Here is a 26,643-nt window from a genome sequence, read left to right as displayed (position 1 = left end):
ACCTCCAGTTAAAAGGAATGCAGAAGACAGGTTCAAGAAAGACTTCTGCCTGAGGGCTCCATAGAACTGCCAGTCAGAGTAGACAATGCTGGCCTCAATAGAACAATGGTCCAACTTAGGGTACAATAGTTTCAAATGTTCAGTCCAGCTGAAGAGCAACCCATACACTGCCTGATCAGCACAGGGTCACATGGTGACTTGCCTACACATCTGGCTGTAACAAGAACTACGGCTACATGGATCTTACTTTGTGGAATGTTTCGACAACACAAAAGGAATGTCCAATACTAGAATGGAAATATCAGCCAGAAGGATGTATGAAGCAAGCTGCACTTGGTTGACATCTGTCTTTCTCAGGTGACAATGGAAGAGCGAGCCATTGCGGGTGAAGTCAAACTGTTGAAAGGTTACAGAGCCTGCTGTGGTGGGAAAGACATGTTTTGTTGCAGCTGGGGCAGATGAAGGCATCTGGTTGTGTCGCTGCAGATGCACCATGGCATTTCATCTCTCAGTGCTCCTCCCAGCAGTCATTCCTCCTCTGGTCACTGTTATGGATGCACAACCTGATTGTCTGTCTCCAGGCCCTATGCCCACATGGCAGGGTTGATGTTGCCAGCCTTCATGTCATGTTTGCAGACATCTTTGTAACGCAGAGTTCGTCTGCCAATTGGCCTGGTACCCAAAGTTACCTATGGAGTACATCCTTGGGAATCCTGCCATGTTCCATTCTATGGACAAGCCAGCATAGACATCACTGAGACAGGAATGTGAACATGCTAGGAATGTGGGCTTGGGAGCGCACATCTTTGCTTGAAACTCAGTCTTGCAACATGGTGCCCAAAATCTTCCTGATGCATGTGGAAGGCATTTAGGCATTGCTCCGAGTGGTTGTAAGCTGCCCATGACTCACTTCCATAAAGCAGCATGCTCAACACACAGGCCTGGCAGACATTCATATAGATAGGTATTAGACATCACATTCTCCTATACCTTTTTGGAGAGGCGAGCCATTGCTGTAGCTGCCTGTCCAGCTCAGCATCAATGGAGAGGTTATGGTAGAACTTAGGTAAAAAAACCTGTCTACCACCTCAAGCGTGTGGTCACCAATGCTGATGTGTAGAGTGCTGGCGATGTCCTGACCCAGAATGTTGGTCTTCCATCAGGCTGATGATAAGGCCAAACTCAATGAAGGCTTGGATAAAATGGTTGATAAATCTCTGTAGAGCTTCCTCAGCCAAGTCTCCCCAGCTGTCAAGGCTGCATCATCTGCAGACAACATCTCTCGGATAAGAACCCGCCACACTTTTGTCTTGGCGCGAAGATGTGCCAGACTCCCATTGCTCCTTGAATGGATCTCTACACTGTCTTCAGTCGAGCTGAAGGCATAGGAGAGCAAAAGGGAGAAGAGTATGCCAAAGAAAGTTGGGGAGAGAACATAGCCCTATTTCACACTGCTATTTATAGGGAAGGCATCTGAGGATGAGCCATCATAATGGATGGTACCGCGCATGTTCTCATGGAAGGACTAAAAAACTTGCAGCAGAGTTAAAGTATTCCCTAAGAAGCAACTTCCCTCCTGGATAAATTAATATGTAGACAGGCTCTGTATTTATCCTTTTATTTCTCTTCTCACCTTCTCCATTCAAGCTTGATTTTACTCCCCTTTGTTCTCTTTCCTCACTCACAACTTTAAATCCAATTTCTTCCACAAAGCCTTTTCTGCACCACTGTCAACTACAGCTCCTATAAGCTGGTCCTCAACCAGCCCATCCTCACTCCTCCTTTATTAAGCTGCTCCTCTTTCTTTCTGATGGTCTTACCTGCAATATATATTTATAAAATATTTATAAAAAATTATAAAATGTAACCTAAGTACTTTTATTGCCCAAGACTGCAAGGCTGATCAGGATGCTGGGAATTCTCTCAACATGCATAGCAATTAAGGCATTAAAAAAAAATCAAAAGAAAATGCTCAGACCAGAACCTGAAGCAAAGGTCAAAGATAGAGTTACAGAGACCAAGAACCATGGGCAAAGCACAATACAGTGGTACCTTGGGTTACATACGCTTCAGGTTACATACGCTTCAGGTTACAGACTCCGCTAACCCAGAAATAGTGCTTCAGGTTAAGAACTTTGCTTCAGGATGAGAACAGAAATCATGCTCCGGCGGCGCGGTGGCAGCAGGAGGCCCCATTAGCTAAAGTGGTGCTTCAGGTTAAGAACAGTTTCAGGTTAAGTACGGACCTCCGGAACGAATTAAGTACATAACCCGAGGTACCACTGTACAGGAGAGACAGCATGGAACTAGGAAAGTCACAGACAAGAAAAGCATTGAAATCGGGTCTCCAGAAGATGTGTGTTTGGCAATGAGGGCACCCTGCATCCATCTCAAACTATCTTCTAAAGAGGTACAGGCAGCTGTTCAAGGAGGAGTGGGGAGTCAAACTTCTCCATGATCTTTCCAACCTTCATAGTATGGCTCGGATAGGCTCAGAAGGCAGAGTGCAAATCCCGAATCCATCCCTTACCCATTACTGCTATGAGCTTCACTTCTTACACTGATTGTCAACAGTGGAAATATCTCCTTTTAACTTCCCAATAACTTAACTGTTAACTTCCCAATAATATTTCCTATTCTATCCTGGCCCCCTCCCATTTTTAATGTATTTGATCCAGAGTCAGAAGACAAGCCAAATGTCAATTTTGGCTGAGTTATATCCAGGAATATTTTAATAATATCTATTAAAAGTTTATTTAGCACCAGCTGGATTTCAAGAGGGAGAGTGCTCCAGAGCCAGGGAACCATCACTGAGTAAGCCCGTTCACAAGCTATAGAGGTACAAACATCACTCGAAGATGAATTAACAAGCAGGGCATTCCAAACAGGTCTCAAGGCCCGGATAGAATGATACTGAGAGCAGTGCTCCTTCATTTCGGGCTCTTGTAAACCTGTGTTAGAACCTTGAGTGGGGCTCAGTAGCACACAGGAAGCCAGTTCAGACTCTTCAGAACTGGTTTAATTTGACCGCAACTGTCAATATTCTTGCCACAGCATTCTGCACCATCCGCAAATTCCAACCATTTTCAAAGGCAGTCTCACACAGAACACCTTAGACTAATCTGACCTAATCAAATCTGGAGGTTACTAGAGCATGGATCACTGTGGCCAGGCTATCTCTGGCCAGTTAGTTAGTTTCTTCTCAACTAAGACAGATACAGTCGTGCCTCGCAAGACGAAAATAATCCGTTCCGCGAGTCTCTTCGTCTAGCGGTTTTTTCGTCTTGCGAAGCATCCCTATTAGCGGCTATTAGCGGCTTAGCGGCTATTAGCGGCTTAGAAAAAGGGGGGGAGGGGAAAAACTCGCAAGACTCGCAAGACGTTTTCGCCTTGCAAAGCAAGCCCATAGGGAAATTCGTCTTGCGAAGCGCCTCGAAAAACGGAAAACCCTTTCATCTAGTGGGTTTTTCGTCTTGCGAGGCATTCGTCTTGCGGGGCACCACTGTAAAGTGAAAAAGTCATAAAGACTAGGAGTCCTAACTGATCATAAAGTATTTTATGTTTTGATAGTGCCCCCAGATCTCCTACTCCCTCGATATGCTGCCATCCTATTTCATACCAAAAATGCAAGCTGAATGTAAGACACATATGCATCAAATTTCAGTTTGGCATTTCCCCCTGCTGTCCATGAGCATATAACACATTTCAAGATGGCTGTGCTGAAAATGGAAACGGGGAGCCAACACTAGAACTGAAATGAAAGGTGAGACATGGGACAGGCCAACACTACAATGTTCTCTCTCTCTCTCTCTCTCTCTCTATATATATATATATATATAAACCTAATTTTACAGGATCCTTAAGGACACAAGTTGGAAAAACATGGTTGTACAGGGAAGTATATAAAGCAACATAAAGATAGGAGCTCCCAGGCAGCCTAAAATAATATTTATAAAAGCCACTGGCCAATTAGAAAGTTGATGCCAAACTTGCCCAATCAACCATCAAAGTTTGTTCAAACATCAGCTCACTGCTCCTGGTGATGGCATGACAACAGAATTATGGATGCCTAGAATGCAGTCTTGATCCCCAATAAGGACACCAACAATTGTATACTAATCTCTACCAGAGGCAATTATTGTATTGGAGCAGGGCTAAATGGCTGTATCCTTTAAAAATATCATATAAGCAGTTAACCCTAAAACACAACCACAGCACCCACACTTAATAAAACCGGCAATACTGATGTGCATCAGGAAAGAAATCAAATGGATAGTGGGCAACACCATACATTTTTTGATTTTTATTCTGGATCCACAACTCCGCAAGAGAGGGATGGATTGCCAGCACTGTTAAGAAAGCCTGCATTTGGATTTAAAATATGGCATATACTGCAACACCCCAAGCCCCAGAGAACCCAGCACTAGACAAGCCTTTGAGGTGGTTCATTGGTATGCAAGAGGATTTGAGATGCAATTCAGATACTTCAGCTAGAAAGCAAAATTCCACATTGTTGTTCTACTGCCACCCAGTGGAATGTATCTCAGCTTGAGCAAAGAAAAATGTTCAGAAGACATCAGAAAACAGATCGGCAAAGGAAGGGACACATCCATCACTAATGAAGGATTTGTCAAATCCTTCAGCCTGGAAACAAAACAAACAAAACACAAAAAAAGTGACACAGTCAGGAAGAACTGCATTTCAGTTACAGCCTGAAGCTTCCACAGGAGCCATACAGAGAAGACTGAAGTTGTGCAGCACTGATCAAAAAGGGAGAGAGAGAGATTCTGTATATTCCAGACACTACAGGTCAAGTAAACACAATCAGTCACCTGGGATTCACTGTAGCATTTAGGGATCACCTCCTGGGAAAGACGAAGCACCTGTTATTTTGATCCTGCTTATATAGCTTCAGCTGCAACACCTAATTTTTCCTGCAGTTATCTTACTGGGAAAGAAAACCAAGAAAATCTCTTCACTGGAGGCCTAAACCAAACTTGAGGCTGCCTTAGGAGAGGCATCACAAGTATGATCATTTGCCTTGTCACCACTGGCACGAAGACCACCTCCAGCAATGGCATATATAAGCGGTCACTTGTGAAGGGTCGCCCGAGTGATTTCCCCCAACCCCCTCCACAAGCACACAGGACAAGAAGCTGTTGAGCACATCAGCTGACTTGTCTGCTGGCTGCAAAATATATATATATATTTTAAATTTTTATTAAGAGTTTTTTAATACAATAAACAGAGAAAAACAGCATAATCAAAGAAAAAACAAACAAAACAAAAAAAGAACAAACATAAAATTTATCATCATATAATAGCCAACTTTCCTTCATTTTTTGGACTTCCTCACGCCTTTCGCTCCTACTTTCCAAATTTATAAAACTTTAATCAGCAATTTATCTCCTTATTTCCATTCTTATTGTACAGATTTCCAATGTTTTGTCCCAAACTTTGAATATTTTTATCTAAATCTTAAATATCTAATTTTACCATAATCTTTATTCAAAATTTATTTTTCTCATAAACTTCACTCAGTCTCATAGTCTTTTAACCAATCTTTATGGTGCCCTGTTATTTTCTAATCCCTCATCCTTCTTAACACTCATATAATTTACAATGTTTTTCCAATCCTCTTCCACTGCTTCCTCTCCCAGGTCTTGGATTCTGCCAGTCATTTCTTGCTGGCTGCAAAATAAGCCACTTGCACCACCCCTTAGAAATTACTATACAAACGTTGGGTGAGCATGTTAAGTTGCCCCAAAGCAGTAGCGGTTTATTTCGTTGATGCAGGTATCTGAAGACGCACAAAATAAAGCTGTATGTTTGCAAAGCAAGTGCCATCAACCCAGCCTATAGGTAGGTGTTGATGGCTGGCCTTAGATTCTAGCCTAAGCTCGCAGCCTTGAGTTAGCCAAAGGAAATACAGTGGCTGGGTTTCCTTTGTCAGATCATTGCAGCTCAAGGGCAACACCTGCAGGACAATTTAGAGAAGTAACATTACTGGGAGTTCAGTTCCCAGGTACTGAAAATTCTGTTTTTATTAATATAGATCTGTGATCAGAAAGTTTAAACTGCAGCATATAGGATGCCCTGGTGCAAAGGAGGACACGGTCCCTTTGCTATCAACAGCTGAGCAAAAGAGGGAAATTCCAGCAGGTCATAAAGGGAGAAGAAATGCTACACCTGGTGAAACATGCATTTTTCTACAAACTATAAAAATGGATAGAACCCTTGCTTACCTTGCATGAGGTTGTACTGCCTGCAGCATAAATGTATCTTGGGAACATTTCAGCCCTGGACGCCACATGCATCATTTCTATATGAGTTTATCATACATTCATTTATGACTGTAAGCATTTACCACACTAATTCTGGAGCAATCAGGAATTCACCTGAAGCATGATCTCTGGGGAAGAGTCTTAGCAGCCCCTGGCATCTCTAAGTTAAAGGATCTCAGAGAGCAGAGCTTGGAAAGCCACCTTCTAGAGCAGGGGTAGGCAACCTAAGGCCCGGGGGCCGGATGCAGCCCAATTGCCTTCTCAATCCAGCCTGCGGACGGTCCAGGAATCTCTGTGTTTTTACATGAGTAGAATGTGTGCTTTTATTTAAAATGCATCACTGGGTTATTTGTGGGGCGTAGGAACTCGTTCATTATTTTTTTTCAAAATATAGTCCGACCCACCACATGGTCTGAGGGATGGTGGACCGGCCCACAGCTGAAAAATCTTGCTGACCCCTGTTCTAGAGTCACTGCCTATCAATATTTGGCTAGATTAACTTGATATGAGGCAGTTTCATGTGTTCTTCCTCTCCCCCCCAAAAAAACCAATCCTTACCTGAATTTTCCCAGCTGTACTCCACCCCTTACAACTGCTTTTGGCCATCCTACAGCACTGACGCATACACCAACTAACCTTACCCAGGCTCCAAACAAAGGAAGCCAAGAATATTAAGGCTTCCTTCCCTTGAGGCACCTTAACAGATTTCTCATTAACACCAGAAAAGAACCTGTAATGACAAACTTCTTTTATTATTGCAGCAGGGATATGGCTAATGGTGTTGCTTTAATTGGGACATGGAAGAAGTTACTTTTTTTTTTTTTTTTTGCTGGAATCATTACCATGAAAATTAAACATTCAACTTCAAATTTTCTGGACTTTGCCTCAGATGTGTAAAGCATGGCTGCCCACGCAAATTACTTATAAATCTCTTTTGGAGGAAAATAATGGGGCAGGATAGCTCAGGTGCTTGCAAATCGGATAAAGAGCTCTGCAGCTCCAATGAAGGCCAGGGGAACCAAAAGTCGTTTTGCACAATCAACTTGGTACATTTTGCTCAAGCAGAATTAGTGGGCTCCCTTCCCCACTAGTTATGAACAGAGAAGCCTACCCCACATACCTGCCAAGATGATGTGGATTCAGAGTTAAACCATGGAAGCAGCTCCTCGCTTGCTAGCTGTAATGAGGGAAAAATTGTGGGACAGAAATCCTTGACTGTCAGACTTCTGCTGGCCTGAATCATGATAAAAATGCTTTCCAACTACACCTCTTCTTACAAAAACCTACAGTGGGGATATTTTAAAATGAGCTTGGGTTGCACCTAATGACACTCTGAAGGAGGACCTGTTGAAGTTGTGCCCAGGGCAAATGGGATTAGTTTGGGACCAATATAGCAAGGTACACTTTGGCTGGCGTCAATTAGGAGAAGCCAGGTACACCTGGGGGTGTGGTCTTTATGGTGGGGACTGGCCACCTGTGCTCATTTGTTTTTTCAAAAGTAATACTTCCAGCTGTAAGAACATTGAGGTTTTTTAAATGGGAAATGAACGGTTGAATTGTTGCCAACACAGATTTGCAAGTAGAGAGCAAGGCAAGACTTCTTACATAGACCCATATCTGCATTTTTCTACACCGCTCAGCTTTTGCAGTGTCATTTGACTAACCATTCATTCCTGAGCCACAAAACACCTTGTATTATAGAAGAACAGGTGCTCCCTGACACTCTATAGTAATTCTAAATATTTAAAAGGCAAATCCGACCATTTTCAACTTTGCAAAGTGCTTTTAAAAGATGAGGAGCAGTTACGGAAATTACTAATGGGTCATATTATAAGCCATCCTGTCTTGATAACTGCCAAATTACACCTTTGAAATATATTACCACTGATCTATGAAAATGTGTGCAGCACCCCACCCAAATAAGGGATCTGTCTGAAGTCAATGCAAAACACATTTATGTCCCCCCCCCCACCCTTTTTTGATCAAATTCACAAAAGAGACCCAAGGACAGGGCAGACTGAATTCTAGCCTCCAACAGAAGAAAGGTTCTAAATTACAAATACGGCTAGAACACCATGCTATCTCCTCTCCTAATTACAGACCATTTCTTAAAACACAGACACACTCGGCAAGGAGTATTCACAGAGGTGCTGGGGTGTGCGAAATCTGCAGCAGAATATCACACGAGGCAGTCTTGCAGCTCACACAGCATTTCATGATCTGCAGCTCTCCATGTCTGGATTTTCTTTCATCACACTAGAGAGATAGATTTTATCTTGTGCTATCCTTCTTCCTGACCACCATCCCAATCTTTTGTTATTATCAGACAGTTAAAAAAAATTTTTTTTTAATCTACTAGCAGATGAGTGAACTGGCATAGTTCAAGGAAACAGTAAAAAGAGGAAACATAGATGACCTGGAAATAGTTAGCTACTATTGTTTGATGGATTTTTTTAAAAAATAAATAAATTGTTATTATTTTTTAGAAAAGAAACAGTTAACTACAACTACCACTACAGCGCAGAACAGAATTGGAAAAAAAGGAAACAAAAATGCTTAATCTGGATACCCAAAGTAGCACCCATGTCTCAAGATAAAGAAGCGATGTTATTTGCAGAAGACCCATGGAATGCTTTTCAAAGTTTAACCATACATGGATCTTTTACTGGAGGTAACTAGTGTATAATATAACACGGATACCCTATATGTTGCACTAGAGTCTAGACTCAATTAATTTCCTGTCAGCTATATCGGCCATGTGTTCCCTAACACTTACCTAGCCCTATCCAGGAATTTATACAAATCATTCTGACAGCTACTTATATAGTGGTATAGAGATTCCTTGAACTCCAGAACACAGACATAGTATACGTAAGTGGGAAAGTGCAATTAATCAGAAAGTAAGCTAAGATTATATGTGAATGTGTGTGTGTGTGTGAGTGAGTGTGTGCGCACGCGCGCACACACACACACGTCACCCAGCCATGAGAGAGTTAACATTCATTTCTCATCAAAAACCTCTTCCAAGGAGGTTAAGCACACAATAGACTATCTAAAGCAACAGCTAGAGAGGCTGCTTGAAATTCCACACATGTGCCTCAGCAATGTATTTCTATTAATGTCCAGTGTGTGTCAGCATGAAGATAAGGCACCAACATCATGTCCAACCAGCCTGCTAGAGAATGGGACGCCGTGTAAAACACTGTCTGATACTTAGAATCCCAGAGAACAGTGCCGCTCACAATCTCGCCCTCCCTGCACGCACCCCCCCTCCCGCCACAGCTGATAACACCGCCAGTGAGGGTGGGGTGGATCCGCACAAGGAAACTATTCTACAGCTTTGGGGGAAAACAGAAATTGAGAGGGAGGGAGCAAGAAGCTAATAAGAAAGAAAAACTTGATCAGCAAACAAGAGCAGGTATCTGGCACCAGCTTTGGCAGCTGTGCCAGAATGATAGTCTATGCTTAAAATTAACTGTGAGAAAAGCCTAAAGTGGAATTTTCTCTTCAAATCAACTTACTTTAATCCTTCCCAAAAAAAAAAAAAAGTATTTTCCTTTCATTCCACATGCAGCTTGATCTCTCCTGCAGGCCTGCCACATATTCTTCATATCCTTGATTTGACAGAGGGAAGTTATTCCCATCTCAAGCATGGAATAATTGCTATCATCCATTGAAGGCAGAGTGTGCTGGAAGGGCTGGCCTTTATCCCCTTCAGAGAGGGAAGAACTTTGCTGCAAATTAGATTATATCTAAAGCCTATAAAGAAGCAAACACATAGATTATAGCACTAGTGTGTTAAAAGACTTATAGTATGTATATGCATTTGCTTTTTGTAGCGCACACATAACTTCACCTGTAAGAAGAGCTTGGAGAAGCATCTGCAGAGATAAAACCATGTTTTTAAAAGCGACACACTTCAACTTTTCCTTCTCTTCAGTCTTGAAAGCACTGCCACCTGAGTATTTAACTCCCTCTTGTATAAAGTTAGGGTTGAGCTTTTTTAAAAAGCTCCAGGTACAGTGGAACTGTTCAACGGAACAAGGCAGGCAATTGAGAACAAATAATAAATGGCCTTTTTGCAAAGTGTGATTTTATTTTTTAGGTGTACCCTTAAATATACGCTAAAAACAAAGTGTGAAAACAAGAAACTCAAGTTTATTAACATGCTTTCATAAAGATAGGCTCATCAGGGGCTGCAATTGGCTGTGCTGCCATGTAGTGTATGGAAGAGGCCCAAAGGAATCCATTAATCAGGGGAAGGGCAGGAAATCAGAATGAGTCATTGCCTCAATGAAGTGTTTAGGAACACCTCCCAAGCTAGGCTTGAGCAGCTTTATGGCTTTCATGCAGTATTCATCAGAAGCAGAAATCACACTGTAAAAGTAAACTGGACAACAATGTAAAGGAAGCACAGGAGGCAAGAAAAAGATTAAAGGCTCCTTTACACATCTCTACATCCACGCCATGGGGTTTCATCCAACAGCATCCATGTGCAAGAGCAACAAACTTCCACTCATGTGATGGGACTTCCCATTCCTCTCCTTGTGTGCCCCTAACATTGGCTTGGGAAGATTGGGGGCACCTCCAGAGCAGATTATGGGAGAGTGCAGGGGGGAAACAGAGGAAAGGGATGCCCTGTTACATGATGAAAGTTCACTCACAGGACACTGCAGTGCTGTGAAGCAATAGTCTCTAGGCTTATTGAGGAAGCTTATTCACAAACTCCCTGGCTCTGAATCAGCGAAAGAAGAAAACATTAGTATTTTTAGATGTGCGGGAGGATCAATCCACAATGAAATGCTTAGTTTAAAGAAGCCAGGTTTACACAATGACAATTGGCTGCCCCCTTGAGGAATCCCTAACAAGCCTCACTCTAATCCCTAAAGTAGCTTTTAACAAAAGGTTGTGGTGGTTGTCACAATGACAAAATGGAACAGCAGCTAAAATGCACATACATCGGTGCAGCACTTCTAAAACTGTAAAGACATCCATTGACCAAAGACCAAGAGACAAGAAGGAATGTTAGAAGGATGTTGGAATGAAGCTATGTGGTTTTAGCAGTAATGTTATAAAGGAGTATTTAAAGATGGATTATTAACAGGGGAGAATGTAAAGTTATAATATATTAAGATAAATTATTAAGATAAAAGCAAAAATGGAAAGGATTTGCTGAAATAACTAATTGAACTAGAATACAAAAAAGGGAGGTGTCAGGAGGTCAGGGAAACAAGTAAATGAAAGTCAAGATTTGGAAAGGTTGATTTGTTTTTAATGGTTTTTACTTTTTTGTATTTTATGTTTTTTTTCTTTTTCTTTTTTTTTCTTGTAACTTTTTTGAAACTTTAATAAATATTATTTTTTTTTAAAAAAAAACAAAAATCAAGAGACAAGCAAGACTGGCACATAAGCCACTGTTCAATTTCCAGGTATGCCCAGAGGAAGCCAGGTTTAGAGAGACATATCAAAGGTGCCAATGAAATCTGCTAAGAACAGTCCTGTGTGTGTGTGCATGTCTCTCTGTGTATAAATGTTCACGGGTATCATGGAATGGAGAGAACAGAGCAACCTTCCTCAGCTGATGCCACAATACCAATCCTCCTTGCATGTCCCCTCAGCTGTTATTTTGAGACTAAAAGAACAAGCAACTTACATGCACTGAATATCACATCTGTTTTTTATTGCTGAGGGAAGCCATACATAATTGCATCCATCCATCAGGTTATGGGTCTATTGCACAGAAGAGTTTTCCACAATACCCCAGAATATGGGACCCCTTTCTGCATACCTGCAGATGAAACCCCATGCACATAAAACTATTTTTGGTAGGCTATGAGTTGAATCATATTAGTATAGGAATTTCCCAAAGGAAAGCTGTGTTGAACTGAGGACTGCATTGTCCCTTTTACACTAAAAATCAGGTTGGTTACAACTCTTAAGACATCTTCAATTTCTTGATTAACTTATGTTATTAGATTCTTGTATTTCACAGGGCTTGAATTGTGGAGTTTATTGCAAGTTGACATTGTGAATAATTTAACACTGCTGCTTATTATGCATTGCTCATTATGTACTATTATGCATTATCTAATATTATCTGTCTTTAAAAATTCCTTACTATGAATTATATGCATGTAACTTTTCTGTTGTTGTTTTTTACATTGTACGGATATTATATTATCTATTTACATTATGTTTTTATGCTACTGTGTTGCAAACTGCCCTGTGGTCTTATGATGAAGGGCAGTTTATAAATTTCTAAAATAAAAATAAAATAAAGTAGCTGGAAACCATGGTGCGAAATGTTACAGAATTCTACTCTGGGATGCAATAATGCTCCCTTATCCGGCATAGGTAAAGTAAATTGCAGCCCTGTAAAACAGACCACGTACATTTCACTCATTAAGAAGGCCCTGTAAAATTCTAAGTTGACAGCAGATTTCTGAAATTAGTGAAAACTGCAATCAAAGACATATGCAGAGGAGGCCAACTTGAAGTAAAGGGGAGAGCTCCAGAAGCAGTTTGTTTCAGTTCTATGATTTTTTTTTGGGGGGGGGGGAGGTGGCAAGGCCCAGAGATAGCATCCTCCAGCTCAGGCAGCTATAAAAATTGGAAGCTCACGAGACCATCAGCTGCTGAAATCTGCACAAACCCTCCAAACACAAATTAACCTTCAGAGTCAGGAGATAAAAGGAGATGAGAGCAGCAGAACTCCGAAGGTGTTTTTTTTCCAAGGCAAAGAAGAAAGATTGCTACAGATGTCTGACAAATCACACTCTTTGTAGCTGGGAAAATTAAAAGCACAGAGGCAGTTGGAGTGGCAGCCTCTTATCCTCAGCCAGATAATGCCTTTGCTTTCCCCTAGGGCAAGAGGGGGAAATATGCTGAGTTTTTAATTTTTCAGGTTCGTTGTGGCACATTAAGGCCGTGTTTCAAGCTCAGCCCCCCACCCCCACGTATTTCCCCTTCCCCAGCAGCTCTTCCTTTGACAATCAAGCTGTTTTGTGGATCTGAAGTTGTTCACTACCATCCTTTGCTGGAGCCCTCTAATAATGAGGGCCGACAGCACTGCACTTGCACTAAAGCAAAGGCTGCGGTAAGCATGCTCGTTTAACACCGCCTGAGCACTTTTCATCCTAATAGATCCCTTAAATGTTTAAGAGGCTGCATACAAAGAACACTGAAGTGTGCCCAACTCCCATGACAGAAAGGGCCAACTGCAAGGATAGCTCATTAGCAGGGGAATGGAAGGAAACGGTCTCTCCATAATTGTCACACAATTAGCCCGACTCCTCTCCCTCCTCCGCTCAGCAAAATTAACATGCTTCCCGCTCCTTCCAATGCGCTACAATCACTGTGCATTGTTTCGGGATTTAAATCTTCTCACCTGGCTGCCCCTGGCACACCAGAATTGCTTCCAACAAAAACCATCATGGAAACTTCGGTGGAAACAATTCAGTCTTACTGGCTCGACGTGTCAAAACTTTGGTATGTATGAACAGGTGGGATATCACCTGCTCAGATTTACTTGCAGGACTGCATTATTGCATCCAAGGCCACAATTCTATTATACAGTGGTACCTCGGAAGTTGAACGGAATCCATTCCGGAAGTCCGTTCGACTTCCAAAATGTTCGGAAATCAAGGCCCGGCTTCCAATTGGTTGCAGGAAGCTCCTGAGGCCAATCGGAAGCCGCGTCGGACATCTGGGTTCCAAAGAACGTTCGCAAACCGGAACACTCACTTCCGGGTTTGCGGCGTTTGGGAGCCAAAACATTCAAGTTGCAAGGCATTCGTCAACCATGGTACGACTGTACTTTGAATGAGTCTTAGTAGTTGTAACCAGAATTTGCACATGACACAGTCCTGAATCTCATACAGAACTTTTTGGGAGAATCACATTCTTTGCGTGGCTCATCTTATAGTCATGTATTGTTAAAAAAATTATAAAGTTCCAAACCCATGGGGATTCTCTCATGTACAGGTATAAAAAGAAAAGGTTCCTGTATTTATTACTGGAGGAAACATCACCTGTGCCTAGCACTATTTAATCCTCTCTCCCTCTCATGACCACTCCATGCGAACCAACCCTACACATTTTGGATACGAGCTGCTGACTTGGTTAAGCTAACAGACAGTTTTGACCTGCTGAAAATAACTGAGCTGTGTGAAAGTAAATTTTGCCTTTCAGAATGGCACCTGGTCAAAAAAAAAAATGATTTAGTGAATCAATCAGCTTCCAAATTACAGCTGCCAGGGTGAAGAAATGCCCAGCAATCGCCCAAGGGGACTCTCTTCTCATTAGCTGTCATAACATAGAGGGGAGAATGTCACAACCAGCCAGTGTACCATAGGCCAGCGCAAGAGGCCTGGAAGTCCTCATTCAGAGCCTGTAATTACAGTAGGCATGAGTTCACTTTACCTGGCTTCATTCTTAGATAGCCTAAGGCTGGCAGCTTCTTCAGGTCCTCCATACCGCACTTCAAATAATATATGAGCCATTAATCAGGAAAGATGCTGCCGTCACCTGTTTGCCCAACAACCTCAGCAGTTCATAAGAAACTGGGGCCTGTATCAGCAACTAAAACAAGGCGACATTCTCATTAGTTATTCAGATCTCCCCACAAAAGAATGCCAATTAATGGAGAAACATCTCGCTAAATGGATGTGCCAGCTATATTTCTCATGTGAAGGAGGTAAATTCACATCCTTCATTAATATTATCCACAAATAGTTCAGTTTTATGCCCACATCAACAACCTTTTCCTTAGTGAATACTAATACTAATAAATGGGTCAATACCAATAAAATTGTGTAACTACTTGCTGCACCTGGTTTTCAATCTGATATTCTGGATTTGGTTTTTAATCTGCTGCTGTCTTGAATGGTGTATTGCTACATTTTTTCCCCTTGTTCTAATAAGGTTATTATTTTTACATTTTGAAAGCCACTTTGTGCAGGATAAAAATAATAAATCATTCCAATCTTTGAGCTGCAACTCTCATGGTCAGAAGCAGGAAGTTGCTCATTTTGCTGTTCAGGATAGGTGGAGAGGATCAAGAGTCACCTCCCAGTGATGGCTCAGTACAGATGCAGGCCTTTTGGGGGGGCTACCTAGAGACCCTGAATGGGCTATGGAGAAGGAGCATACCACAAATCCATCACATAAAAACTAAAATATTCATTTTTGCCATCCAGTGTGCTTCTATTCACAGCAAACACAATTAGTCATTTTGCCATTCTCCTAGTTGAATAATTCTATGCAGTTCAAAAACTTATGTGTTTCCTAACCAACTGAAGCCAAATGAATAAGAGGTAGCACATATTCCATGCAATTACTTCCCAAAGCGATAGGAAGGAAGCTTTAGCTTTCGACAAAGAAAAACACACCAATATGATTGCTCCTGAAACACCGCCAAACAAACTTAACCACCCATAACATGGCCATGGCCTAATTCTAATTCCTCGTGAGAAAGACTAGGGACAACATTTCAGCAGCCACAGGAAAGATTTCTGTTCTACAAAAAACCAATCAGCAAACACACATATTAACTCCCTGGTGACACCACTACTCTGCTTCAGTCTAATTGCTTTCCACAGGTGACCCAATACCTTCCTTCCCTTAGGATAGTTATGAAACTTTCCCAGCACCCAAATGCTTTTTTGGAAAGACAAAAAAATGGGGGAAGGGGAAATTAGAGGGCTTTCTTGGTCAATACATCTGACAAAGCTATTATCCTAGGGGATTAAATGAGATAAGAACTTCAGAGCTTTGAGCAAATCACATTAGACCAATTCCTAAATCCGGGTAATGCTTCTTTTCAGGGTATTAATTTCATTTATTCTATTTGCTCTCCCTCTATCCCAATAACACCGTCATGCACACACCCCTCTCTAAATGATATCCTCCTATTTTCTAGGCTATAATCCTTCTTTTCTAGAGCAGTAATGAGATGCCTTTGCTTAATCGCGTTTATTTCTCCTCCCTCCCACTTCTCTCACTGATTTGTTTCAAAGGTTTTGCTTAAACCCATTAGGCCTTAAAAGCTGCTGCTACTGACACACGAGCTCACCCATGCTCATATCCGCAACACAATGGAAGGCGGGATACAAAAAAAGAAGGTGTCCAAGAACCTTGGAAGGCAAACAGAGATTCTCACAAAACAAGAAAGCATTGGATTGGACAGGAGTTGGAACTATCTGCACTTATCAGAGAATATGAAAAGCAGCAGTTGCATGCCTCCCAAATTAAGAAGAGCCCTGCTCTGGACAGGAAGTCCTCAAGCAGCACTTTTCCTACTTGGGAAAAGTAGGCAACCAGTATTCAGAGGCATACTGCCTCCGATTAAACTGCAAGCTTCACAGTATTAAATATTGTACACCAAGTCCTAGCTATTTGGAGGAATACACAATTAAGTGAGAATCTCTGCTTCCCACCTCATTTTTATCTAGTTTTTACAGCAAAACATTTTAAAATAGACCCCTGAAAATGCTGTTAAAGCTTCAGGAGGCAAAACGAAAAAGAAACAAAATTAATGCAGTAACACTAACTGATAATGTTTTGGTATGCTCAGAGGAAGACACAAACAATTAGAAAAACTGGCCTCAGGATTTTCATGTAAAGATAAAACATCCAGAACACGTTTGGTCACTATTTACCACCTGAAGTCAAGCCACTTTCAGCACAAGTATTCTTTAGTAGCAGACAGAAGTGCTAACAGCATCTAGACTTTAAGGTGACTTTCACCCTAAAAAATAGACAGTCAAATAAGCAGATGCAGCAGAAAGGCTAACACTGTGATCCTGTGAGCGTTTTCACAAAAGTACACCACACTGTGTTCAATGGAATGTGAACTGAGCACAGGATTGTAGGCCAAGGTTGGAACCACACACCAGCTGCATTTGGACATCACTGCTAAACTTCCATTCCTGCTTTTGCTTAACTGCAGGTCATGGTGTGGTCTGGATCGACAAACTATGGTCCACATTAACAAGCCAACTTCAAACTGTGGTTTCTTAAGCAATTTATTTAAACCAGTTACTGTTAACCACAGCTCTGGGTCCAGACAACTCAGCAAGTTCTGATTAACTAAAATCAAGTTTCTAAATTTGTCCTTGCAGGTGGACACCAGGCTTCTTCATGTTTAGCTCACCTCAGTGTCAGACAATGCAGTGTCAGACAATGTGGAGTCTGAGAGAGATGGGGAAGCAGGGAAAGGAAAGTGGCCTATGACTGAGTAGTATATTATGTAAAGTCCCTGAGGCGTCATAGTCCAGGAAACATTCAACCTTCGACGAGAATTCTGGGGAGGCTTTAAATACTCTTTCTTTCTGAGCAATGGTAAGAGGGCCTGAGCCTTTGTTTCCCTTTTCATTTGTCCACTTTTTCAGCAACAGCTTTTCTTATTTTTCTCTTCCCATTTTCCATTTTCCTCTTCCCTCCCTCCCCCTTTCCATTGCTTTTCTGCTGTCCTTTCCCCAATTTCTTTTCCTTCTGATTCCCCCCTCCTTCTAACAGTTTAGACAACTAGCTATAAACGGCAAGAACCCATCACTTATTTTAAACCTTCCCTATGCGTGTGTGGACGCAGGCGGTGAGGAATTGTGGGCTTCTCCAGATTTGGCGAGAGTCTACCCACAGCAGAAACCCCATACATTTGCTGCAAAATGGACCCAATATTCCTGCTCCGAGCAAGAGCAGCATCTAGGTGCAAGTCCATCGCTGGTCAGAGCTGGCAATCCAGGGGCTGAAGCAAAATATGTGGCCTGCCCACTGAAAGCTCCTGTGACGTCTTCATGGCTCATGGAGGGTGGGGCAGGTTTGCCTTCAGCCCTGAACCCAACATAGGAGCTAGGGGTATTGTTGCAGGGGGTGTACATGGCTTGCCACTTTCATCCTGAGCCCCCCAATCCTTTTTGTTCACAGGAAAACATAGGGCAAAAGTGGGGAACTTGTGGCCAGCCATACGTTGTCGGACCAAAATTTCCATCATCCCTAAAAATCGGCTGTGCTAGCTGGAGGGCCATAAATTCTCCATCTCTGGCACAGAGCAAAATCAAACCACTTTGTCACACTTGGAACCAACCCATTAGACTTTAAGTCCATTATTTCAATGAGTCTACATTGAGTACAGCTAACAAGGAGCATCACTGGTAGACCTTAATATATATGTATATTTCTCCTTTGATAAAATAGTGGTTATCTGAAGTGGCTGGATATCTTTTTTTATGCTGGTACATCCCTCTGTAAGAGGGGTGGGAGGGAGATAGCCTAGTTAGTTCACTGTTGTGAGTGCTCTTATAAGGGAAACAGAATTGTATCACTTTTTCTTTCTTAGATTGCTTTTAGAGCTAGCTTTTCTGCTTCTTTGCCATCATCATATTTGGTTTTGGAATGCCTTTGATTGTTTTTACTATTTTTCTGATTTCTTCTTCTGTAATCTACCTTGGAATCCTATTTCGGGGAAAATATGGAACATACACGTAGTTGTTTATAATATATCACTGCTCATTTGAAAATCTTTTAGATTTGTTTTTAGTCAATTTCACAGTGGTGAGTTGCCGGCCTGTGAAATGTTTGAGACTGCTGTTTCAAATTATTGCTTTTTATTGAAATATGATACTGGATTCTACTGTTGCTCTTACATAAGCTGCCTTGTGAGGGCCTTGCCCTAAAAAAACACACACACAAAAAAAACAGCCGAAGAAACAAATAAATTAAATTAAATCAGGTTCCTGGGTGTCCTCGGGGTGAAAGGGAGAGAAAGCATGCTCAACTACCTCCCTTCAGTTCTAAACCTATTGTGAGCCTGGGCTTTTTGGTTTTGACAGGAAAGGAAACAGAAATGTGTGAAAGTTCATGAGCCAGCCTCTCCTATGGCTACTCTCCCCCGAAACCCCTATGGGACAATCAACCATCCTTTTTGACTTCCCTGCCATTGCTAAATAAATTTACAAATCTATTCAAGCACCATGGAAACAAAGTTATCCAAAGGAAAATATAAGCCAATGATGTGCTTCATTTGCAATGTTGATTCTGAGGCACAGAGCTGGACCCTTTCAGAATTGGCAGAGAGGAAGGTCAGGGGTGAACATAGGCAAGCCTGACTAAACCTATAGTGCATTTGCAGAGCACTATTTGTATTTGGCACAAAAAGAGTATCCTGTATGGTTAATGCTGTGAAAGAGAACCCTGAAGTACCCACTTTTCTGGTTTTACCCCAAATCAGCAACAGAATCTGAAACACAGAGAGTGCCTTAGCATAGTCTCACTGCATCTCTGACTTCCAAGCTAGCTTCCTTCTCCACCTGTTTTCAAGCAAAGGGCCTCTTTTATGAAATAAGTAATTAATTATGCCCAGAAGTCTGGTGGCTTTCAGTTTGCAGCCTATTCTATGATCCCAGGGAAGCACACGAGGCAGTAAGACTGAGCCATCGCTTTGCACAGATACTAATAATAATAAAAGTCAGTGGATGAAAACCGTAAAGAACACAGATTAAACACCAAATGGCTTTCAATGCAATCAAAGCAAAATCGTTTAAAATATACAGCCATTGTATTCAGATTTATGGCCCGAGAGTAGCAAAGTGAAGAAGGAATATTGCTGCTCTAACCGAGGTGCCTGTTCGAGGAGAGAGTATTAATGACTGAATTACTGTTACAGCAAGGGCACAGGGTGTCTCCAGGTGACCTTTCCAATGATACATGGTATGACCTTCAACTCCCAATAGTTCAGAAGAAGCCATAGGCTGACCACTGACATATCATTCTTTCCCAGTGCACCACTATGCACAGGGCACCTAAATGCCTGCTGCTGCTTCTGGCTTTCACGTTAAATTTATTTATTTATTTATTTATTTATTTATTTATTTATTTATTTATTTAATTAATTCATATCCTGCCTTTCAGTATACCCAGCTGCCCTCCGCCCCACTCTGCACAGGCCTGCTGTAGGGTACGGCTTTGATCACATGGCAAAGCAGAAACGTGAGAACTGGTAAAGAATAGGTTCTTACCAGAACTCCAGGACAATTTAAGACTTTTGAAGGTGGAGAGTAGATTGGACAAATTTTCATCTTAGAAAAACAGAAGGGCATTAACTCACTGGGAATGTCTTGGCAAGTCTCATTAAAATGGACAGCAGTAACAGACAAGCACAAGACGCGAATTGTGCCTTAATCAGCGGTTTTACAGATTATCATTTTGGAGGAGCAACTTCCCTCTTGTCCGAATAGCAGATAGAGGAAATATGACTAGTTTACTAGTCCTGACCCAGCATTGTGTAACTGTAATAGGGGCATGCAGTCTTGCTATGGGGAAAAAGACTGAGTAATACATTCTGTACTAGAGAGCCTGACATAATTAAAATTTAAATGATGTACACTGAAGTTCTGACCATCCTTCTAGGGGTTTCTTTCAGCTTCTACAGATTGCAACCTGAGTTGCTGTAAAAATCTGTGAAACCGTTATGTGGCTTTAGCAGTAATGTTACAAAGGGGTATGTAAAAATGGATTGTTAATAGGTGAGAATGTAAAGTTATAATATATTAAGATAAATTATTAAGATAAAAGTAAAAATGGAAAGGATTTGCTGAAATAACTAATTGAACTAGAATACAAAAAAGGGAGATGTGAGGAGGTCAGGGAAACAAGTAAATAAAAGACAAGATATGGAAAGGTTGATTTGTTTTTAATTGTTTTTACTTTTCTGTATTTTGTATTTTTTTTCTTATTCTTGTAACTTTTTTGAAACTTTAATAAATATTATTTTAAAAAAAAATCTGTGAAACCCACTTGACTAAACACTATGATAGTAAAGCACAGATACGGATACAGACACACAAACACACACACACACAACCTGACAGCTCTATAATACTTCTTCCAAATGACTGAAAAGCCCAGCCAAAGTCATCAGCTTAATGAATGACTGCAGGGTATTTGAAAGAGGTTTGAGCAACACCAACATTAGCTTGTCTGAATAATGTATGCATCCAATTTTCATTAATTTCAGCGTCATCTTACCAACAGTTTCTCAATACAAAGAAGCATTCATGGACACTGTTCAATAAGGACGAAAAATGCTTTTCACCCAGTGTTGAGTTAAAATCCATTTGATTTGCATTAGGAATTCTCACAGCGGAGAATTTTAAAATCCATGTTAGTCGGTCTGTATTTCACTTAAGGCCGTGGTTAATATAAATTAGGTTAACATACTTTCCAACATTCCAAGCAAGTGACTTTTCACTTTATAGCTTCTTCGTCCCTGACTCAATGTGAACATTTAGATTGTTTGGGATGCCTGAGAGACGAACGAGCTGATTAAGCACTTCTGAAATTCAGGATTCGTACCCTGAAATTATTTATCTATATACTTATATAGCATCATCATCCACGTACAGGGCACTATATAGAGAATGAAAGGATATTCCCTGCTTCTAACATGCAATGTCTAACTATGCCTACTTTATTACACATTGTACTATCTGGTTCCTATGCCTACTGGCTGCTGGTTGTGTCGAACTTCAATGTCCTACAAGAGTTTAAGTGTAGACTCTTATCACCTTGCTTTAAAACTGCAAGAACATAACAAGACAGTGTGTGTGAAGCCTTTACAATACTCAAAAATGCTATATAAAAGCACCGGCTAAAATAATTGTTACTATATGCTAGAAAGACCTGAAACCTGAAATTCTTAAAAGGTGTTCCTATTTGAAATGATACAGATACACTTGTCTGTAAAAAAACAGCACCTTTATATTCTGCCTTAGAAGAACATATTTTGACATGAAATTTCAAAATTACAGTGGTGCCCCGCAAGACGAACGCCTCGCAAGACAGAAAACCCGCTAGACGAAAGGGTTTTCCGTTTTGGAGGCGCTTCGCAAGACGAATTTCCCTATGAGCTTGCTTCGCAAGACGATAATGTCTTGCGAGTTCCTGCGGGGTTTTTTCCCCTTTTCCCCCCTTTTCCTAAGCCCTAAGCCGCTTATCAGCTGATTCGCTGATAAGCCGCTTAACAGCTGATCGCTAAAAGCCGCTAAACCACTAATAGCGCTAATCCGCTAAGCTGTCAATGGGCTTGCTTCGCAAGACGAAAAAACCACTATACGAAGAGCCTCACGGAACGGATTAATTTCGTCTTGCGAGGCACCACTGTATTTGGGACAGCATGCTACTAGCCACCAAAGCTCTTATGTCGGCTTGTTGATTTTTCTACTGCCAACACAAGTTCATATACTCGCATCTAGGCTCCTCCACCAGGTGTTCAAGGATACACCGAAAGTCAAAGCTTTCTTTATTCCCGATTCTTTTCAAGGCATCTCTTTGGTCTAAAAAAGATGGCTTCATTTTCTGACTCCGCTGCCTGAATTACACTTACGCAGCTCAGAATGACAGTCACAACAGGTGCTGAAACTCTCCAATGATTTGACTTCAGCCCCAAAATTATACTCTTCCATTGCCTCCTGAGACAGATGGATGCAAACAATGCAGGACTGCATATGTTTGCCACTCCTCCAAGCCCCTCACACAATGTAACATGGCAGGGTTTAGAAGCCTGCCAGCCTCCAAGAAAACTGTGGGTACTACCGAGAAACTTGAAATGGCTCTTCCGTGGTACCCTTAATTTTCTTAGAGGCAGGTGTCTCCTCTGTCTTCTCATTACTTATTAAGAGAATTTCCACAGGCTAGAGGCAAGCAAGAGCACTCCACATAACTGTGGAGCCAACTCTCTGAGACAAGATTGCTCTGAATTTGGAAATAATTCACTGATTACCTCCCCCCCTTACAATAGCCTGATAATTACATTTCACAAAAAAAGAAATTATCACCTCTCCAGAGCTGTAACAGCACTAACACTGCAGCTGCCAGGCATGATGTCTCACCCACCTTTCACCTGCCTCAGACATTCACTCCCTTCTTTTTTTTAACTCCTTGTCAAAACCGCTCCTTTCAGATTAGACAGGAAAGATGCCATAAAAGAGGCGGGGAAACCAGATGTTGGGTTTCAACTCCCTGCAGCCATAGTTCACATGGCCAATAGCCATCCCTATTTCGTGTATCTTCTTCCTGCCTTAAAGTCTTCTTACGAGTTATACAACTCAAGGAGGGGCTATGAAAAAGATTTTAACATTTAACTGACTAATTAAATAAAAACCTGTTTATAGACTAAACTGTTTATTACACAAATTATACCACTTAGTATCATAAGAAACCTCTAAACAGTTTGCAAAGAATAAAAACACAACAATCAATAAAGTTTCATAAAAGCATGTAAAAAAAGAGGTATCACAAATAAAACAGCTGTAAAGAAAATAGGAAATCAAAAATTAAATGTCAGAGTCCAAGAAAGTATGGCTAAACTTTTAAAGAAGCGCTTAAAGGTTATTATTGTCTTTCCCTCATGAATTACCCGAGGAATGGCATTCCAGGGGGTGGGTGCTACCTCCCAAAAAAGCTTTTGTGATACTCACCAGCTGGGCTGCTTTCAGCTTCTCTTCATTGGTGGTATTTCTCTCCCGCTGGAGGCTCACATTCAGACTCTCGTTGGCTGCCTCCCGCTCTCTTTTGGCCAGTCGGAGTAGCTCCTCTTGGACCATTGCCTGCTCTTGCTCATACCTGTTGGGAGAAGGAAGGGCTCAGCAAATCCCTTTGGACTCCCAAATTAAGGTGCAGCTCTCATGGCCGGAACCATAGTGAGCAGAGTTATGCTCTACCAGGTCACCATTTTAATTTCTGGAGCACAATGAGCTATGAATGTAACTGAGCAATGAGCAATCCAATCAGAAGGTGATGCACACACAATTGGCTCATACCCAATCATTCCAACTATTCAGTGACACCACCACTACACCACCTCACCCCTGCCCAGGGAAGAGAATAGATTTTAATATGCCATCTTATAGATCATCTTATAGAGAAGACTCCCTGGAAAAGACCCTGATGTTGGGAAAGATGGAGGGCACAAGGAGAAGGGGACGACAGAGGACGAGATGGTTGGATGGTGTTCTCGAAGCTACCAGCATGAGTTTGACCAAACTGCGGGAGGCAGTGGAGGACAGAAGTGCCTGGCGTGCTCTGGTCCATGGAGTCACGAAGAGTCGGACACGACTAAATGACTAAACAACAACATAGATCATACATGCCCAAGTACTCTGATACTCAGTAATACCAGGAGTGAGAAAATTCTTCATTGCCTTAAGGCTGGGTGGAGAACTTGTGGTTCTCCAAATGTTGCAGGACAACCATCCCATCAACCCTGAGCATTGTCCAAGCTGCTTAGGTCTGATGGGAGTTGGAGACCAACAACATATTGGTCAGGATCACAAGTTCACCACCTCTGTCCTAAAGGTTGGGTTGGGCCTGTGGTAGCAGAAAAGCAACGAAAGACAATTTCAGCTCTCCCGTCCACTGCATTGTTCCCACCAACCACAAAACAGTAGCACTGCACCAGATGAATCTGGATGGTGATCTTATGATGCAAACATGTCTCACCTCTTGTACAGATCCTCCTCTGCTTCAGAGGGTTTTCGGCCCAAGTTGTCAGCTGTTGGTGGACGGATCTCTGGAGAAAAGAAAAGAAGAATACAACTAATGTGGAATAAAAAGTTGCCTCTCTCCTTGATTAATTAAAATATTTGATGTATAAAAGGGCAGAGGTGTAACATTCCAGCAAGTCACTGAGTTAAATTAGCAATGGTCTACGATTGAGTGAGAAAATCTTTGTTAAATCATGAAGACTGAATAAATTGTTCCTGTAACTATGACACGGAACAAGGCAGGTGGGAGTAGTGTGGAGTTCATCTTTAAAGCAGGGGGGCTCTTACAATTAATATTTTTTTACCCACAACTAGACATTATGGGGGAAAGCTAATCAGCTCATTTTCAACCAGTAAAGAACTGGTTCACTAGCTCACAAATCATACCAGATCCCTCAAAACAACAAGATTAAGGCTCCTGAAGGGACAACTGACAGATGAGCCAAGAATGCTTGTTTAGGGACTACAGAGGAAATCAAGAACCAGCTGACTTAGGTAAGCAAACCACTCACGAGAGACCATTCTTTGAAACAAGCCATTAGGCAGAGAATGAAACAGCTGAGCTCCATCAGAATTCCTCCACTTCTTTCTCACTGGTAACATCTGGAATAGGTTCGCGAACCTCTGAACACACATAACTACACTACATGCTTATGGTACAATCCCTAAGCACCAAATATAATCAATCAAATATAACAGTCGTATTATGGTTGCTTTCTCCTACATTTTACTCTATTTATTAGTGCCTTTATATCCCACCTTTCTGCCAAGGAAACCATGGTAAAGAAAATCCCCCCCACCCATATTATCTTCATGACAACCCTGTGAGCTAGATTAAGATTAGAGTCGGTGACTGGCCCAAGAACACCCAGTGGACCTTATGGTCCAGCAAGGATTTGAATCCTAGTCTCTTCAGTCCTAGGTCAATACTAAACCACAACTAAACCACACGGGCTCTCAATGCTGTAGAGTAACAAAACATTTTAGAATTGTAGAGTTTGAGGGGAGCCCAAAGGTCATCTAGTCTAACCCACTACAATGCAGGAATCTCAACTAAAGCATCCATGACAGATGGCCATTTAGACTCAGCTTAAAAACCTCCAATGAAGAAGAGCACACCACTTTCCGAGAGAGTCAGTTCTACTGTTCAACAGCTCTTACTGTCAGAAAGTTCTTCCTGATATTTGGTCTGCATCTCCTTTCTTGTAACTTGAAGCCATTGGTTTAGGTCCTGCTGTCCGGAGCAGGAGAAAACAAGTTTGCTCCATCTTTCATGTGATAGATATATGAAGATGGCTATAATATCTCCTCTCATTCCCTTACCCAGGTTAAACATACTCAACTCCTCAACCATTCCTCATAAGGCCTGATTTCCAGACCCTTTATCATCTTCGTTGCCCCCCTCTGCACATGTTCCAACTTGTCAATATCCTCCTTAAATTGTGGTACACCCAGAACTGGATACAGTACTCCTGGTATGGTCTGACCAAGGCAAAATAGAGCAATACTCTTACTTCCCTTGATCAGAACACTATATGCAGTCTAGAACAGAAATAGCTTTTTTTTTGCTGCTGCATCACACTGTTGGCTCATGTTAAGCTTGTGATCCACCAAGACCCCTGGATCCTTTTCAAATGTACTATTGGCAAGCCAGATGTCCCCCCACATCTTATATTTGTGCAGCTGGTTCTTCCTACCTAACTGTAGAACCTTATATTTTTCCCTAATGAAATTCATTTTGTTACTTTGGACCCAGTTCTCCAATCTGTTAAGGTCACATTGAATCCCGATTCTGTCTTCTGCAGCATTGATTACCCCAC

General features: G+C 41.7%; 1 protein-coding gene across 6 annotated transcripts in view; it reads right to left on the bottom strand.

The window, feature by feature from the left end:
* The window catches only part of CHCHD6 (coiled-coil-helix-coiled-coil-helix domain containing 6), a 200,248-nt gene that overhangs the window by 163,181 nt on the left and 10,424 nt on the right, over positions 1–26,643 (bottom strand). For all 6 annotated transcript variants that reach the window (XM_079964596.1, XM_079964600.1, XM_079964597.1 and 3 more), the window contains exons 3-4: positions 24,780–24,849; positions 23,759–23,903 (exon numbers count right to left, since the gene is read on the bottom strand). In XM_079964596.1, coding sequence (XP_079820722.1) covers positions 23,759–23,903; positions 24,780–24,849 — 215 coding nt within the window. The remainder of the gene's footprint in view (positions 1–23,758; positions 23,904–24,779; positions 24,850–26,643) is intronic.

This window comes from Podarcis cretensis, assembly GCF_951804945.1.
Source record: "Podarcis cretensis genome assembly, chromosome: 2".
Lineage (NCBI taxonomy): Eukaryota > Metazoa > Chordata > Lepidosauria > Squamata > Lacertidae > Podarcis > Podarcis cretensis.
The sequence above is the reverse complement of the archived record's forward strand: the minus strand, read 5'-3'. Positions and strand labels throughout refer to the sequence as shown.